Here is an 18,343-nt window from a genome sequence, read left to right as displayed (position 1 = left end):
ACACACACACACACACACACACACACACACACACACACACACACACTCAAAATTCAAAAGAGAGATGGGAAGACACCAGTGAGAGGCATTACAATGAGAGAGTTAGTCACAGTGCAAAGCACATTCTTCCTCAGCAGACAGGAGGGTCACAGGAAGGTCACAGCAGCATTTCTAGGCATCAGCCCAGAGATGCCAAGTGCCAGACATTAATAGTGTCACTCTGCTGTCTCAAGGGGTTAAAGTTTAGGCATAGGTAAAATGCATGTCAACCAAGAACTCGGCACTTTTTATGAGACTTGTTCAATGATAAAGTATTGGGATCTTATTCAAGCACTTAATGAGACCATGGTTGTCTACAGAAAGTATTCAAGATCAAACAGTGCCAAAGAAATCTTTACTCCTGTAACTGCAAAGCCTGACCAAGGGTCTGGCCATGTGCTATGTGAACATCTTCCTGTGGGCAGCCATGACCTTAACATTCTTGGATTTGGATTTTTTAAAAAACCTATACCAGTCCTTGTTAAGGCCATGGGCAGCAAGTTTTACACACAATGTGTACAGAAATTACAAAGAACATGTCTCCTTAGGATCAAAGGAAAGGGATCTAATTTATGGGTATTTATGGGACAAATTCCATGTTAAGTGCTTTATATGTATTATTTTATTTTATCCTCAGAACAACCCTCTGTGACAAGAACTATTATACCCACGTTGCAGATTAAGAAATTCAGATTCAGAGAAGTTAGGTTCCCTGCCCAAGCTCATACAGCCAGTGAGTGACACAGCTGGTCTTCAATCTGGGCCTGACTCAAAAGCACATGGTTTCCCTAAAAAGATACCTAAACACATTAATTCAAACATTGTTTTACATGTTGTTCATCTTAAAGATAACTTTTTCCTATTTTGACTTCATTCTCGAGCTTTCTACCTGTGAAATGCTGAATTTCAAAACTCTTTCTGAGTCTGTGCAGAAAACCAGTAAAAGCATCCAGAGGTGGAACCCCCGCCCCCCGGACCCTCCGCTCCCCAGCTCTATATGTAGACACTCATCCACCCCTACTTCCTCTGGCCAGACACCAAATCTCAACCAAACTTCAGAAGTTAGGTGAAGTCAGAGATTATAATCAAATTCTCATGACTATTATTTCTCATCTAGGACAGTCTATTTAAAACGATATTTATTTCATGGAGCCAATTTTTAAAGAACCGTGGTGCCTAACAGTTTGAGGTCTTAGCATTTGCATCGAAAGCGCACCGGAAGAGCATCGGAATGAGACCATACCAGGCAGCCCACAGAAAGCAGCATGTGAAGCAACACAATCGTCACAATTGTGGCCAATGCGATGCGTCGGTTGTCCTCACGAACTGCTGGCCAAAATGTCATTGCCAAGACAGAGCCTGAGATGCCCAGGGCAATCATAACTAGAATCCAGCGGACCACTTTCTGGGGGATGATCCACAGTATCTGAAAGAAAAGGAGGGCGGGGAGGGCTTGGGGGAGGCATTCAGCGAGGCATTTGTTCGTTCCAGGCACACATGTTCATAAAGGCCTAGGAGCCTGTCAGCAGCTGGGCCTTCACTGCCACTCGGGTTTCCCAGAACAGCCCAGAGAAACGCCACCAGCGTGCAGACTGAGGGGAGCACTTTCCTAACAAAGGGCTCAAGATCCAGGGAAAGCACTTGGCTCCCTGGCCTCCATTCCCACTAAACTTCTAAATGCAAGGGGTATTTTTCAGATGCACATCAGTGATGCTGGTTGAATTTTCCACTAAGAACAGGGCCTCACTCAGAATCAGTGTGGTACTTACCGCTGTGGGGATATAAATGAAGAGTGAATATCCGTAGACGCACACAATCTCCAAAAATGAATAGGAAACGATGTTCATAACTTTACTGTTTCTCCACACAAGGAAACCCCAGAGTGCAAGAGGAACCAGCCAGGCATAGGCATAGATGATTGTGGCTGCGATGGACACTGAGGGTGAGAGGACACAAGTTTTAATTGCACCACGCCTTTAATGCACTGTCACGGCACTTCTGGTACCTGCTGGACTTCCTTCCTGCAGGAGTGTCCACCTGCCTCACTGGATCAGGGGATCGTGTCTTACTGGTCTCAACCCCTGAGCCTGGCACAGTACCCAACAAGCAGTAGGTGCTCTATAAATGTGCTGAATCCATGCCCCTTTAGCATTTGTGTTTGTGGTGATGACCAGTAGTCTTTCCTATGGTTTCTATAATTCACTTAATTACTAACAACTAATAGTATTAAACAACTGAATTATGCAACTGAAATACTTCCGAGGGCCACACTGCAAGTGTTTAAATACACAGAACATTTCAATCAAATACAAGTCAACTATCCCCTTGGAAGAACACATCTTCCTTCCTAATATAACAAGAGCTGACACTGATTTCTTTAGCAAATTTACGAAAATGACCTGGGTTCAGATTAACTTGTTTTACGTGCTACTTAGAGTTCCTTCTGCCTCTGAAATAGGGAGTTCCAGCTCACCGATGAATTGCTTGGAATAGTCTCCAGTTCCACTTTCTTCTTTAAATAATTCGGTCTCTGTGGTGGAAATGCTACTTAGCGGCTCCTCAGAGGAGCAATGCTCAGTGTATTACTTACTGTCCCTCCCTCCCCCTCCTCTAGCAGCACGCCCTAGAGGATTCATCCTCCCTCTTCCGGAGTGAACGGCTCAGTCCGCAACACCAGCCCTTCCCAGATGAAAGTCACCAGGTAATCCACTGAACGCTCTTGGCAAGAACAAAGGCAGTCCTAGCAACTACAGTCAGACTCTGGGTAAGATATGTGATTGTCTAAAACATTTTCAGCTCCCAGAGCAGTTTTTTTCACACGGGGAACTCCAGCATTAAGCCAAATGTAATTCTGCTGATATACTGCCTTTTTCTTGAATAACTAACGGGAGGGGAAGGGAATTGCTACAGTGACTACAGCTGTCCACTGGGTGTCAGGCATTACACTGAGTGCTTTACTGAGAGGTAATGTTGTTCAACAGTCAGAGCTACAGACTGTATATGCAGACTCTCATCCTAGCTCTGCCACTTACAGCTGAGTAGACCTGGGTGGTGAGTTACTTAACCTTCCTACCTCTCATCTGTAAAATGGGAATAATAATAGTACACCACCTTATAAGATTATTAGGAGAATTCAATGAGTAAAAACACGTATATTTAGAACACTGATTGATAAATAATAAATGCCCAATCAAGAATAAGCTTTTTATATTGTTAACTTGTATATAAACACATTATTTCATATAATCTATATCTTTATTTAGAGATGAGGAAACAGGATCAGAGAGCTAAGTGGTTTGGGGGTCAAATAATTAATAAGTGGTAGAAGCGGGACATGACCTTGGATGTGTGACTTATAATCTTTACATAAAATGGAAAAATATTTATTGATCGAGTCAATGACTATCTTACTGGCACATACATCCCATGACTCCCACTGGGATGCCCAGCTAAACAGGATAAGAACAGACAAGGACCCCTGACCCCTGCCCTCCCCGCTCCCCCCACAGCTTCCGCACCCTCAGGCAGGGTGATTCACTCCTCTTCTCTGTCAATATACCTATACAGACTTCTGATATAGAAATTAACACATACCATTTGTTACAGCAATATCCATTTACCTGTTTTTCTTTACTTAACCACTGAGCTACTTGAAGGCATATTGATAGTTCATGGATAACATTTATTCAGTTAAACTTAAACCCAGGTTACTTGACAAATGGAGTTGGGACTGAATCCAGGTCTGACTCCATAATGGAGGAGAGAAGAAGGGAAAATGGGCATGGAGGGTAGAGGGGACGAAAAGAAGGCTACATGGACATACACACAGGTAAATACATTTCTCTACAGACACACAGATATGTGTACATACATATATAGCAATAGTTAATTTTACTGAACTCTTTTTGTACAAGGCACTATTCTAACCTCTTTACATACATCACTTCTTTATTCTTACAATAGCGCTATAATATAGGTATTCTTATTCCCATTTCACTGATAAGGAATCTGAGGCCAAGAGAGATGAAATCATTTGCCCAGCAAGGTAGAAGCTAGTGAATGGTGGAGCTGGAGCCTGAAGCCGATGGCCTGGTTCCCGAGCCCATGCTCTTATACAGCCTTTCAACAGGAGAGCAGGCCAGAAGGGACGGAGGGAGGGAAGGAGAGAATGGAGAAAGTGGCACAGGCCAATCTCCTGCAGAGCCAAACACCTCCAACTTGGGGTGGCTGACATCTACAAATCCCTCAAAGCTGTTTGGTTTTTTTCCCCCAGCTATCCAATACTGCCACAAGAAAGGATGTTTTAAACTAAGCACGTCATCCACAAGCCCATCACTAGGACACGTTCACTTCTGCATTCTCCCTCCTGGGCCCTGACCATTTGTAAACTTCTCTTTAACAAAGCTGCTAACAGAACTGGCCTAAGTTTGTTTTTTTATTTTGTGTGTGGTACGCGGGCCTCTCACTGTTGTGGTCTCTCCCGTTGCGGAGCACAGGCTCCGGACATGCAGGCTCAGCGGCCATGGCTCACAGGCCCAGCCGCTCCGCGGCATGTGGGATCTTCCCAGACCGGGGCACGAACCCGTGTCCCCTGCATCGGCAGGCGGACTCTCAACCACTGTGCCACCAGGGAAGCCCCCGGCCTAAGTGTGGATTATGAGTTTTCCATGTTGCTCTAAGTGCTTCATAATTAATGGCTACAGACCCAGCTAGCTGAGTCATCATGCCTTAAATAACAATGCCCCTATTGTTTCCAACATTTGGATAATACAAATAATGCTACAGTGGAGACTTTCACGCACACTGCTTTTTACTTATTTTGTACATTTTTCTTTGGATAAATTCCGATTGCTATGGGGCCTTTGCTTTCCAGTATTCCAAAAGAGTATATGGATTCACAATATTGAATATACTTAATGCCACTGAACCATACACTTAAAAATGGTTAAAATGGTACATTGTAGGTTATATATATTTTACCACAATAGAAAATAAAAAGACTATGTGGATTTATATAGACGGATGATTAATTTTGGGCCCTTAAAGACAGAAAAAAAGGGCTGCAGGACCTACAGACAGGGGTCTAAGAGCTCAGTGGGTAGAAAGAACTCACGGTTACCAACTAACAGCATTCCAAATGAGTCAAGCTATTCACCAACCTTTTCGGAATTCGGGCACATAATGGTATGTCTTCCTTCCCAGATGGATTAAGAAGTTGGAAAGATTCCCACTAATTGCTATGGCGAAGACCAACGTGGCACATATCCAAAAGGGGCCTGCAAAGCAAACCAGAAAATTCAGACAAGAAAATGAAGAACCAGCTTTTAGGCTCTCACAAAATAATTTCTTATCTCCCTCACCCTATTCATGTGAGGTGAATATGAATTTTAGATGGAATCTAAAGGGAAGGGAAAATGAATTTTAGATGGAATCAGTACTCGTTTAGTGGGGATTTTCTTTTTTAAAAGGTCAAACATGCAACTCAGTAATTAGCTGCCTTAAAGACAAGGGGGATTGAAATGCACAGACCAAAACACCTTCCATGAATAAAGACACTGATTTGCTTATAGTTTCTTGTATTGGAGGATCATCAAAAAAAATTTATGGACATTTTGTTAAACCTTCACCACCAGGATACAGGAAGCAAAGGTTACTTCCTTTACATAAGTACCAAATGTTAATGCCAGAGAAAAATATTTTAAATCAGATAGGTCCTTTGTTGTCTAAATGGAAGAGCAGGGCAAGCAGAACACTTTAGGAAAGGGTTCATTTAATCTAACAAATCACCGTGTATGTGTACGTGTGTCTTTATTTTTTTTCTTTTTTTTTTAATCAAAAAGTAATACATGCACATAGTTCAAAAGGCACAAAAAGAGAATACAGAGAAAAGTAAAATTCCTTTCCTCTCTGTTCCCTAGCTATGCATTTTGCTTCCACAGAGCTCACCACTGTAACCAGTTTCTGGTGAATCCTGCCAGAGATTCCTATACACATATAAGCAAATGCATATTTGTGTGTGTGTGTGTGTGCACGCGCTTTATACAAACGCTAACAAGCATATGTATTTCCACCTTATTATGTTCTGGAGATTCTACTATAGCTATTCATAAAAATCAGCTAATTCTTTTTTAGTGATTATAAAAAATTCCGCTAAGTGGATGACTGCACCATGCTTTGTAAATCCCTTTCATTATTTCGCTTGATTTCACGAACACCATCCTTGTTTCTCCCCATCTAGAAAAAGGACTATTAGAACAAATACAATTTTTAAATTTAGAGATTTTAATAAATTTTATGAATTTCATTTTTCAATTTCACTAATATTCTGCAATATCTTTGGGGATAACTGCAGGCACCTGGACATATTAAATTAAGAAAATTATTGTGTTGGGAGAGATGACTAGCAGAAATGCATGAGCGCTTTTCGAAGTCAAGTTGCTTCCTTAAGATGGGAAAGGGAGCGCAAGCACTTGACTGGGAGGCTCCGAAGAGCCACCAACATCAGCTTCCCAAGGAGTGCCATTTACTCACTAGCCTGCAGGCGCCCTGATATAGCCAAGGATTAGATCCTGTTCACTGTATTATTCTGAGTGACTAACACATAAAATATTTAACAACAACAACAAAAAAAAAACCCTACAACCGACAACAATAATTTAAAAATCCCCAAAAGCTTTATTGAACAAATGAACAAAACTGACGTGCTGTTGATGGGCTGAGACCATCAAAGCATGCGACCACAAGTGGTCAAAATATTATAGTACCCGTAACTAGAAAGCAGAGACTATCGGATCCTGTCAGCCATTATTTACTAAATACCTACTATCCTCTGGGCCCTGGGCTGGTGCTGGGGACACAGTGATGTGTGACAGACACAGTTGCTGCCTCTGGTGCACTCAGGCACACAGGAAGCTTGGCCTCTAGAGAAACACAACCACCTGCTTGGCCTCTAGAGAAACACAACCACCAGGCCTGCCACAATGCTTCATTCTGTCTTCTTTCTTCCTCGTTCCTGCCAAATTCCTACTCTAATTATGGGGTGGGGTGGGAGGGAGCATTAATTTAGTTTTTATTGTGCATTTTATGTTATAAAATATTTCTAACATACAGAAAAGCCCCAAAATGATAAAACAAAGTGGTATACCCATCATGCCTCTTTTTCAAATCTTTCTAATGCTGTCATACTACTTATATCCTTCTACAACATGCTTTTTTTTTTAACTGACTATCGTTCTGAGATGTATCCATGTTGATGCTTATAGATCACATTCATTTCTAAAACCTACAAAATTCCGTATATGAACACACCATAATTTACTGATCCATGCTCCTGCTGATGAATATTTTGGTCATTTCTAAATATTTGCTATTACAAGCAATGCTGAGGTAATGGATAATAATATTCTTCTACATGCCTTCTTGTATATATGTGAGTTTCTCTAAGACTATTTATCTAGGAGTAGAGCTGCTAAGTTGTAGGGTATGAGCATCTTCAAACTGCTCCAATTTGTGGCACCAGTTACATACCCACCCACATTATACAAAAGTTCCCCTTGCTCCACATTCTTGGCAATAGTTGGTATCAATGTTTATGAAAAGCTGACTTAGAGTAGGTCATTCCTCTGTTCAGACCCTTCGATGGCATCTCACTCAAGCAAAAGCCAAAGTCTTCACTTGCTTACAAGACCCTACATGATGGGTCCCTCCACACTGTCCCTCTGACCTCAGCCACTAGACACCCTTGTTCACTTTGGCCCAGTCACACTAGACTCTTCACTATTCTTTGAGCACATGAGGCAAGTTCCTGCCCCTGGGCCTTTGCACGTGCTGAGCTCTCTGTTTCAAATGCTCTTCCCTGAGATACCTATATGTATTGCTCCCAATTCCTTCAGGCATTTACTCAATAAATTTAAAAAGTTTTTAAATTTCAAATCCACCCACCTACACAAACATTTACTGTCTTTCTTCTCTGCTTTTAAATGTTCACCTTAGCATTTATCACTAGCACACTATGTATTGATATTTTACCTATTTTCTTTGTCTATTGTTAAACTTAGATTATAAACTCCCTCAGGGCAGGGATTTTTGTGTGTTATTTACTACTGTACCTCCAGTGCCTAGAAGAGTAAGTGTTCTGTGTTTGTTGAATTAATTGAATGAATGAATGAAGACAAGCCAATCTGTATGCTTCCTAAAATAATGGACATAAATAATATCCTGTTTTTTATTTCAGGTAGGGATAACTATCTTTTCCTATATTTATTGGCCATTTGGGTTTCCTTTTCTGTGAATTGCTCATTTTCCCCCAGAACTTATACTTGGTTTTATTCTCATAATTGGTAGGTAGCCTACATGTACACTTGCTTTGCATCCTTTGTGGGTTATGTGCATTGAAATATTATCTCTGGTCTGTGGTTTATTTTTTACCTTGCTTATGGTTTATTTTGTGGTGTAGAAATTTTTATTTATGTTTTTGGCTGTGTTAGATCTTCGTTGCTGTGCATGGGCTTTCTCTAGTTGCGGTGAGCGGGGGCTACTCTTCGATGTGGTGCGCAGGCTTCTCATTGCGGTGGCTTCTCTTGTTGGGAGCACGGGCTCTAGGCGTGCAGGCTTCAGTAGTTGTGGCAGGTGGGCTCAGTAGTTGTGGCTTGCGGGCTCTAGAGCTCAGGCTCAGTAGCTGTGGCGCACGGGCTTAGCTGCTCCGCGGCATGTGGGATCTTCCCGGGCCAGGGCTCGAACCCATGTCCCTTGCATCGGCAGGCAGATTCTTAACCACTGCACTACCAGGAAGCCCAGAAATTTTATATTTTAGTTTAAATGTAGTCAAATTCATCAGTCTTTCCCTCAGATTCTGCAGACTGGCTCTTCTGTCATCTTGTTCCTGACCACTTTCTTCCAACCCACCCCACGAGGCCCAGCCCTCTCTGCTAGAAAACACTTTACCGATATTGTACCTTCTTTTTTTAACCATGTCTATGGGCTCGTGAGATTAGTAGTGTTGTGGGAAGAAGGATGCTTTGGGTTCGTATCCTGGCCTTGTCACGAGAGACAGCCAAACACAGTGATGAAGAATATGGATTATGAGCTACAGTACTGATTTGAATCCTCCGCCACTTACTAGCTGTGTGATCTTAGGCCAGTTGCTAGACTTCTGTGCCACACAGTGTCCTCATCTATACAATGGGGATAATAATAGTACCTACCTCATAAAGTTGGGGTTATTATGAGGATTACATGAGTTAATACAGGTTGTTCCCTAATAACAGTGTCTGGCATATATCAAGCCTTCTATGTGTGTTTGCTATTATTATTGTTGTTGTTGTTGTTGCTAACTCTATGACTATGGGCAGGCTGTCCTCCCCGAACCTCAATTTTTCTCTTTTGTAAGATAAGGCTACCTTGGAGCATGGGAAATAAAACAGTGTAACACAGTAAAAGAGTGCTGAACTCCATGCGTGGCACCTGTTAGGTGCTCAACAAACGCTGGGTCCCTCTCTTCTTTCTCCTTGGGGATGGAGATCATGACTTTATCTTTGAATCCTCAGTCTCTAGCACAAAATAAGGTGCTCAAAAACTGCTTGAGTACCTACTCTGTGCCACGCCCTCTGCCAGGTGCTGACGACGTGGATTCCTCAGACACGGAGTCTGCTTCTCAAGAAGTTCTCAGGCTAGAAGTAAGGATGAATGAGAGCTAAAAAGAAATGCCACCTTGGCAACCTTTAGCTGAGAGGCCTGGGCCAAGGCAACGGTTTTCACACTATGCTCACTGGAGCTCCAGCAATTCCATGGACATCTGGATGGAACTTCTGTGTCTGTCCCTGAGGGAGGAAGCTGAGTGGAAGGGAGACTTTCCTCAACCTCCATCAGAGCTGCTCCACTTTGACTGGTTTTAAATATTGGACATCCGTGCCATTTGATGAAAAGGTTCTGTAGCTTAAAAACACCGGTCTAATAGAATAAATGGGGGCTTTTACATAAAACTGAACTAGGAGCTAGTTCTACTTTTTTTTTTTTTTTTTTTTGGGCCACGCTGTGCAACTTGCGGGATCTTAGTTCCAGGAACTGAACCCGTGGCCCCTGCAATGGAAGCTCAGAGTCCTAACCACTGGACCACCAGGGAATGCCCTACTTTTACTTTTTAACTGATGTATAGTTGATTTACAATATTACATAAGTTTCAAGTGTACAACACAGTGAGTCACAAGTTTTAAAGGTTACATTCCATTTATAGTTATTATAAAATATTTGCTATATTCCCTGTGCTGCATAGTATATCCTTATAGCTTATTTATTTTATACTTAACTAGTTTGTACCTCTTAATCCCCTAGCCCTTATCTTGACCCTCCTCCCTTCCCTCTACCCACTGGTGACTACTAGTTTGTTCTCTATATCTGTGAGTCTGTATCTTTTTTGTTAGATTCACTAGTTTGTTTTAGTGTTTAGATTCCACATATAAGTGATACCATATAGCATTTGTCTTTCTCTGTCTGACATATCTCACTAAGCATTAACACCCTCCAAGTTCATCCATGATGTTTCAAATCCCAGTTTTAGTTTTCTCACATGGAAAACAGGGATAAGAGTACTTAATACATAGCCTTGTTGAAAAGGATTAAAGAGTGTATGTAGTGATTGGCACACAATAGATTCTCCTGAATTCCTTTTCCTCTTATAATCAACAAGTATAATCACTCTAAAACTTAATGTTTAGGATTGAGCATATATATTACTGAACCCCACTGAGCACCAGCTTCCTCTTTTGAAAAACGGGGATAATAATACCTACCCAAAGGTTGATGCAAGAATTAAGTGTGCCCGTGTGCACCAAGTCTTTCGTACAGCACCTGCAAACAGAAGCACTCAGAGCCGCCGGCTCTCTTCTCCCCTCAAACACGGGCCACCGTTATTGGAACCCTTTCCTTCAGGATCACTGGATGGACCTCTGATCCCTTCTCGGATAGCAGGGAGGTCGGAATGACATTATCCCCTGGCCCATCCTCTTACAGACTTTCAAGGGGAAGCCAGCCTGTGCAGAGATGGAACTCAGCACATCATGAATAAGCATGAGAGAAGCTCCTCCACATTCACCCCCACCACGAAATCCTCTAAAATTAAAATCAACAATCTCCTCTTACACAAGTGACTTAATCTGTCTTGAATTTGTAATGTCATTTGAAGACTTTCAAAGGACATACTATTACTTGTCATCAGCGCATTAATAGAACATACAATTGCATTTTCTCCAAATTCTTTGCAACAGTTGCTACCAAAGCTCAGAAGAGTCAAATAAAACACCACGTGCCCCACCAACAGTGCGCTTCTCCGACTTTCCAGGCAACCCGCACACTCACCTGGGCTTAGCTGGGACATGGAAAAGAATCAAAACAGCACTACACATACCATAGAGATCTGGGTTGCTGCGGATATACAACCTCACAAAGTTTTTTCCTGGTATTGGCAAAAGAGACCCCTTTATTCTGTCAAAGACCTGCAAAAGAGCACAGCAGTTAAGTCTACTGAAGATTTTTTTTCTTAAAGTTTAATAAGTTTGCACTGCAAAACTGAAACTCAGTGATTAGAGCTTTTATTATTTATTTAGTAGTTTTTTTATTATTTCATTTAGTACTTTCAAATGCTAATTGACCTTTTACTTTTGAAGACCATATCCAGTATACAAAACCTTTCACGTTACTCGATTGTTTAACCATAGAAGGAACAAGTCTGCATTATACGACAAAAGAAAGGTAAATCTGGTTTACAAACCTGGTAAGTGTCTACATCAAAGAATGTTTGATAGTATTCAAATGTCCAGAAGGGGGAGCTTTTCTTCTGTCCAGCAAGTAACTGTCAGAGGTAAAATAAAAAACGTAATGAACACAGAAGCAATTTCCTTATTCTAGCTACCCACAGAAAGAGAGAGGGTCTAATGGAAAATCAAGATGTACGAAAGACAAAACTCTTCTGCATTCATCAATCACTTTTACCACAGCCATGCCCAATTCTCAGCCTGACATAAAAGCATCAGTTCTGAAGACACACCAAAAGGTTTCAAATCCTGGTCCCTCCACTAGGGGATGGCTTCATCAAATCACTAGACTCATCTCAGTCTTCCTTATCTAAAAACTACAGGTGGGCTTCCCTGGTGGCGCAGTGGTTGAGAGTCCGCCTGCCGATGCAGGGGACGTGGGTTCGTGCCCCGGCCCGGGAGGATCCCACATGCCGCGGAGCTGCTGGGCCCGTGAGCCATGGCTGCTGAGCCTGCGCGTCCAGAGCCTGTGCTCCGCAACGAGAGAGGCCACAACAGTGAGAGGCCGTGTACCGCAAAAAAATATATAAAATAATTAAAAAAATAAAAAGTACAGGTAACAAGATCTACCTTATAGGATAACAGGAAGGACTAGCTTAATTACTATGCAAAACAACATATATATGTATATACACACACACAAACATGTACCTACAGAAGGCAGTCAGTGTAAATATCTTTTCCCCTTCCTCCGCTTCAACATCCTCACTACTATCACCACCTGAATTCTCAAAAATCTGATATACTGACTCACTCTAAAGAATTAAAAACTTAAAATATACTGCTCTAACAAAAAACCAAAATTCCTATTTAGAAGAGGCGCACTAGGAGGGCCACGCCTGTACCAAGAGCACAGCTCTCTACAGAAGAATGCACGTCCCATGCCAGGAAGTGTGACTGTCATCCTCAGATATCTGAAGAAGATTCATACAGCAAAAAGTACAGATGCACTCTAAGGACTTTTGCAAGACAAGGGAAGGTACTATAGGCAGATATTTTTTGTTCACTATAAGGAAAAATTTTCCACCATTAAAGTTTTCCAAAAGTGGTCGGGGCTGCTTTACATGGTCATGAGCAGCCTGCTCCTAGAGGTATTCAAGTGCTGTCTTTCTGACATACCACGGACAGTGTTAATATCTTGAGAGGGAAGCTGAAATATAGGAAGTCCCCTGTATACAAACAAGTTCCATGCCGAGAGTGCGTTTGGAAATCCAATTTGTTCCTAAGTCCAACAAAGTTAGCCTAGGTGCCCAACGAACACAATCAGCTATACAGTACTGCACTGTAATAGGTTTATAATACTTTTCACACAAATAATACATGAAAAACAAACACAAAAAATAAAGAAAACATTTTTTTTTTTTTTGCGGTACGCGGGCCTCTCACTGTTGTGGCCTCTCCCGTTGTGGAGCACAGGCTCCGGACGCTCAGGCTCAGCGGCCATGGCTCACGGGCCCAGCCACTCCGCGGCATCTGGGATCTTCACGGACCAGGGCACAAACCCGTGTCCCCTGCATCGGCAGGCGGACTCTCAACCACTGCGCCACCAGGGAAGCCCAAGAAAACATTTTTAATCTTACAGTACAATACCTTGAAAAGTACAGTAGTACAGTATAACAGCTGGCATACAGGGGCTGACACTGAGTGAACAGGCAAGAAGAGTTACTGACTGGAGGAGGGAGAGGAGGTGGGAGATGGTAGAGCTGAAGGATCTTCAGCAATAGGACATGGAGGGCAAGGTGCAATTTCACTCACTCCTGCCACTGATGGCACAGGTTCTGGTTCCTTGCTGGATTCAATTCTATCTACCCTCTTAAAAAAACGATCCAGTGATGTCTGGGTAGTTCTGTACCAGCTATATCACCGCTGCTTTTACGCTTGCTTCTGGACATCCTGGGCTTGAAATAAAGATACTGCACTCTATACAGTACTGTACAGTAAAGTTCACAAAAGCACAAACACTTGTAGAGGATGCACACATGTGACAATGTACGCCAGACACATGAACTTACATGACTGGACATGCGAACACACGTTCGAATCTTTTAAAGTTTGCAACTTGAAGGTTCGTATGTAGGGGACTTATTGTAGAGGAAATTGTAGATTCTTTCCAACTCTAATATTGCAAGATACTGAACACCAGAGACCCATGTTCCATAAGCTAGGTCAAGAAATTCTGTCACTATCATAGAATATTGGTAACCTCTTCCCGATTCCCTGACGAAATTAGGATAATGGATATAATGTTTTCAGTTTTAAGATTTTTTCCCTATACATTTCTTCTTAAACTTTTGATGGCTGCTGTTGTTCAGTGTGATGGTAAATTTTATGTGTCAACTTGGCTGGGCCATGATGCCAGATATTTGATCAAACATTGTTCTGGATGTTTCTGTAAGGGTGTTTTTGGATGAGCTTTACATTTAAATTGGTGGACTTTTTGAATAAAGCAGATTGCCCTCCATAATGTGGGTGGACCACAGCCAATCAGGTGAAGGCCTGAAGAGAACCAAAGGCTGTGAGCCCCTGAGCAAGAGGGACTCCTCCAGCAGATGCCCTCAGACTTCATCTGCAATATCAGCTCTTCCTACTTCTCCAGCACAATGCCTTTGGATTCAAATTCTCTTTCCTGAGTCTCCAGCCTGCCAGCATCCTCCATCAGATTTTGGACTCACCAAGCATCCACAATCATGTGAACCAATTTAAAAAAAAGTAAATCTCTTTCTCTACATATACATATCCTATTGATCTATTTCTCTGGAGAACCGCAACTAATTAATACACTCAGTTATACTAAAAATCATTCCTGTATCCTGAGGGTGCCAACGACTTTGATAAGCACTTAACATACACTACTCTGATACAGAGGGACTCAGAGTGCCTTGCTTTAAAGTTCCATCTCTACCTGCCAGTTGTGTGTCCTGGGGCAAGTCCCTTAAATTCTGTGCCTCCGGTTTCTCATTTACAAAATGAAGCTGAGAATAGTTCCTTGCACAGCGTTGTTTTAAGGATTAAATGAGATGATCCAAGTAAGGAACTTTAAATGGTACCTGGCAGCTATTAAACACTGAATAAATATTAGCTCTTGTGATGATAATGATGACAATAGCCAGTATACTATTTTCTTATATTTCCAATGAGGAAATCCAGGTTTAGGGAAATTAAAGTACCTTATCCAAGACCACAGAGCTATTACTACTGGGCAGACCTGGATTCAAACTCAGGCTCCTAAGTCTGAGCTCTTGCCACAATATCTAGTACACAGTGCTATTTAATCTGACATACACTTTGGTACTTATTTTGATATTGCATGGAGTTCCACGAAGAGCACTTGCCACTCCACTATTTCAGGAGCCTGTGAACACACTGCTATAAACTGAGTACTCCTCTAGTGAATCACGATCATGATCCATTTATAAAATATTACTAGAAATACTGTTTTTCCGGAATGCACCAACAGTGTACATGCAGGTAAATTTTTGTGATCAAAAACAGCTCTGATATTCAAGATTCAACCGGATGCAGAAACCTAGAACTCTCCATAGAATCTTCCCTCTCTTCCTCACCCCTTTTCCACCAAGTCCTAGGGAGCCCATCTGCTACACATCTGTATCCAGTTCTAGTTCAGGCCACTTCACCAGTCTCCTACCTGGTTTTCTGGCCTCTAGTCCGTCTCCCGCCAACTCATACTCCACAGGGCCACTGTATCTTAAATATCTTTAAATGCATCTGGTCATATTGTTTAAATCTTTCAACGGCTCCCAACAGTTTTCAGAATACAATTCATACTCAGGGGGTTGAGTCCTTGCCTATCTGTGAGCCTCATCTCCTGTCTCCACCTATATTTTGCTCCCAACGTACATGAAGATGGAAGATGTGCTTTCTGTACCATGTTCTGTCATGCCTCTGTGACGTCACCAAAACTGTTCCCTTTGCCCAGATCACCTTCCACACCTTCTTCCTGGGTTCGCCTATTCTTTCAACAAGATTCAGTTTAAATGTCACCGCCTCCAGGAAGCCTTCTGTAACCCCCCTGTCTCTGCTCCCACAACCCCAGCATGCTTCCCATGGGTAACAATGGTCTGTTTGCTTGTCTGTTTCTCCCCCAAGGCAGTTTTACCTTGATTTACATGATTTACCTTCCTGTCGCCACTGCTTGGCATTCTACCTGGCACACAGGAGACAGTGAATAAATGTGTGAGCGAGGTTCTTAAAAGTTAAAAGAGTAAGCTGGGACGAAGTGAGACAGTGGCATAGACTTATATACACTACCAAATGTAAAATAGATAGCTAGTGGGAAGCAGCTGCGTAGCACAGGGAGATCAGCTCGGTGCTTTGTGACCACCTAGAGGGATGCGATAGGGCGGGTGGGAGGGAGATGCAAGAGGGAGGAGATATGGGGATATATGTATGTGTATAGCTGATTCACTTTGTTATAAAGCAGAAACTAACACACCATTGTAAAGCAATTATACTCCAATAAAGATGTTAAAAAAAAAGGTAAAAGAAAAAAACAATTTAAAAGACAAGTTCAAACCTCAGTTTTGTCAGAGTCATCATTTCCTAGTAACTCATCATCCTCTTCTCTCCCTGAGCCTCCTGGGGGTCCTGGCTGGTGTTTTGGGGTTTCACCAGGATCCTCGATGCTTATTGTGGTGGCATCTGGGTTTGCTGCTAGAGAAGTAGCTGTATCACCAAATTCTGAAATCAATTAGAGTACAAGGGTATCAGTGACCTTACCCACACTGGAAATGCCATACTTTTAATTTAAAGACAAGCTGTTACAACCTCAGCTTTGCTATAGGCCCTATCTGAGACAAGTGGCAAAAGGCTCTGAAAAAAAATCTCATCTAGAAATCAAGCTGACAAAGAAAAATGATTATGAAAACAACAGAATTTGAAGTCAGACCAGAATTTTAGTCCTGGCTCAGTTACTTACTAAGTATTCAAGCCTGAGTAACTTAACCTCTATAAGCTTCAGTGTTCTCATCTATACGATGGGGAGAATAATATTTATTTTCAGGAATTTTGGGAAAGTTAGGAATATTACTCAAGTAAAGCCCTTAGCAGAGTGCCTGGCCAGTAGCAGGTAACCAATCTAACCCTCTCTTCTTTGATTCAAGTTCAAAAAAACTTAATGGAAGTTATTTTTTCCAATAAGTCCTATGTAATCACTACAGAAAACACGAGGACAAAAATGAAAGTAGAGGGCTTCCCTGGTGGCGCAGTGGTTGAGAGTCCGCCTGCCAATGCAGGGGACATGGGTTCGTGCCCCGGTCCGGGAAGATCCCACACGCCGTGGAGCGGCTAGGCTGGTGAGCCATGGCTGCTGAGCCTGCGCATCCGGAGCCTGTGCTCCGCAACGGGAGAGGCCACGACAGTGAGAGGCGCGCGTACCGCAAAAAAAAAAAAAAAGTAGAAACAACAGAATAAAAATCACTCTTAGTCCCATCCACATAAAAGCAAACACTATTAACTTCTGGTGTATTTCCTTTTCTCTATAGAGTAGATTCATGCCAGCGATGATCATTCACTCAACAAATATTTACTGCGTGCCTACAGTGTACCAAGTACTGATTTAGGATGCGACAGTACTATGTAAACAATGTTGTACCCTGCTCCATCTGCCAGGGATTATAGAAAAAATTATTTTTTTCATATTATGTCAGTCTTTAAAATGACCAGTTATGTGGCTACATAACAGTTCATCAGCTGGAGGTGGGAAGAGTAGGAGAGAGACACCACAAGTTAACACAATTATTCCACTGTTATTGGATGTTTGGGTGCTTCTCGTTTTTCATCAGTACAAATAACACTGTAAGGAGCATCTGTGAGGAGAAAGCTTTTGGGGTTATTGCCTTAGTATGAACACTATCAGTGTGATCACCAGGTCAAAGGGTGCAGACCATCTTTAAGGCTCTTGAGCCATACTGCTAAACTGTTCTCCAAAAGAACCTCACCTATTCATGTCCACCAGCCATGATTGTGACTTCCTGTCTCTGGGCATCCTAACAAACTTTATTTAGCTGCTCTTAGATAAAATTTAGGGCAGCTGTGGAATTTGGCAGGACTCAGGAAGGAGGCCAGCAGGGCACCACTGTAACACTACAATCATGGCAGTAGGATGGGGCTCTTGGATAATCGAGCCCAATCTTACTGCCTTTCAGCTACGCAAATAGTTTTATGGAGAGAATTAAAGTGACTGAAGTTAATGAGGTGGCTGATCCGTAACAACTACTCAAGCTTCAGTCTCCCATGTTTTGGCAGCATGAGGCTCTGGAATGAGAGGGTCCTCTGTTTAAGCTAAGACTCTAGCACTCCATGACCTTGGGCAAATCACTCCATATCTCTGAGTCTCTGTTTCTTCAACTATAAAAAGTAGACAATACTTATCTCGCAGAGAGATTCTGAGGATGATATGAGATAATAAATACTGTTATTGCTATCATTTACTGACTGGACAGGGCACTGACATTTAAAAAGATGGTTATAACTTTGCC

The 18,343-nt window shown here is 42.2% G+C and overlaps 1 protein-coding gene across 4 annotated transcripts in view; it reads right to left on the bottom strand.

Annotated features, from left to right (window-relative positions):
* YIPF1 (Yip1 domain family member 1) overlaps nucleotides 1-18,343 on the bottom strand; it is a 35,101-nt gene that overhangs the window by 13,532 nt on the left and 3,226 nt on the right. For 2 of the 4 annotated variants that reach the window (XM_027108474.1, XM_027108473.1), the window contains 6 exons: nucleotides 16,381-16,544; nucleotides 11,804-11,884; nucleotides 11,441-11,528; nucleotides 5,199-5,315; nucleotides 1,809-1,975; nucleotides 1,283-1,465 (listed from right to left, as the gene is read on the bottom strand). In XM_027108474.1, the coding sequence (XP_026964275.1) occupies nucleotides 1,283-1,465; nucleotides 1,809-1,975; nucleotides 5,199-5,315; nucleotides 11,441-11,528; nucleotides 11,804-11,884; nucleotides 16,381-16,544 (800 nt within the window). The remainder of the gene's footprint in view (nucleotides 1-1,282; nucleotides 1,466-1,808; nucleotides 1,976-5,198; nucleotides 5,316-11,440; nucleotides 11,529-11,803; nucleotides 11,885-16,380; nucleotides 16,545-18,343) is intronic. The other 2 variants (XM_027108476.1, XM_027108475.1) reach the window with 2 other exon arrangements.

The sequence above is a fragment of the Aethalodelphis obliquidens genome, unplaced genomic scaffold (genome assembly GCF_003676395.1).
Source record: "Aethalodelphis obliquidens isolate GAN/ISIS:26980383/991018 unplaced genomic scaffold, ASM367639v1 scaffold9, whole genome shotgun sequence".
Taxonomy (NCBI): Eukaryota; Metazoa; Chordata; class Mammalia; order Artiodactyla; family Delphinidae; genus Aethalodelphis; species Aethalodelphis obliquidens.
Note: the sequence above shows the minus strand (reverse complement) of the source record. Positions and strands in the feature narration are given on the sequence as shown.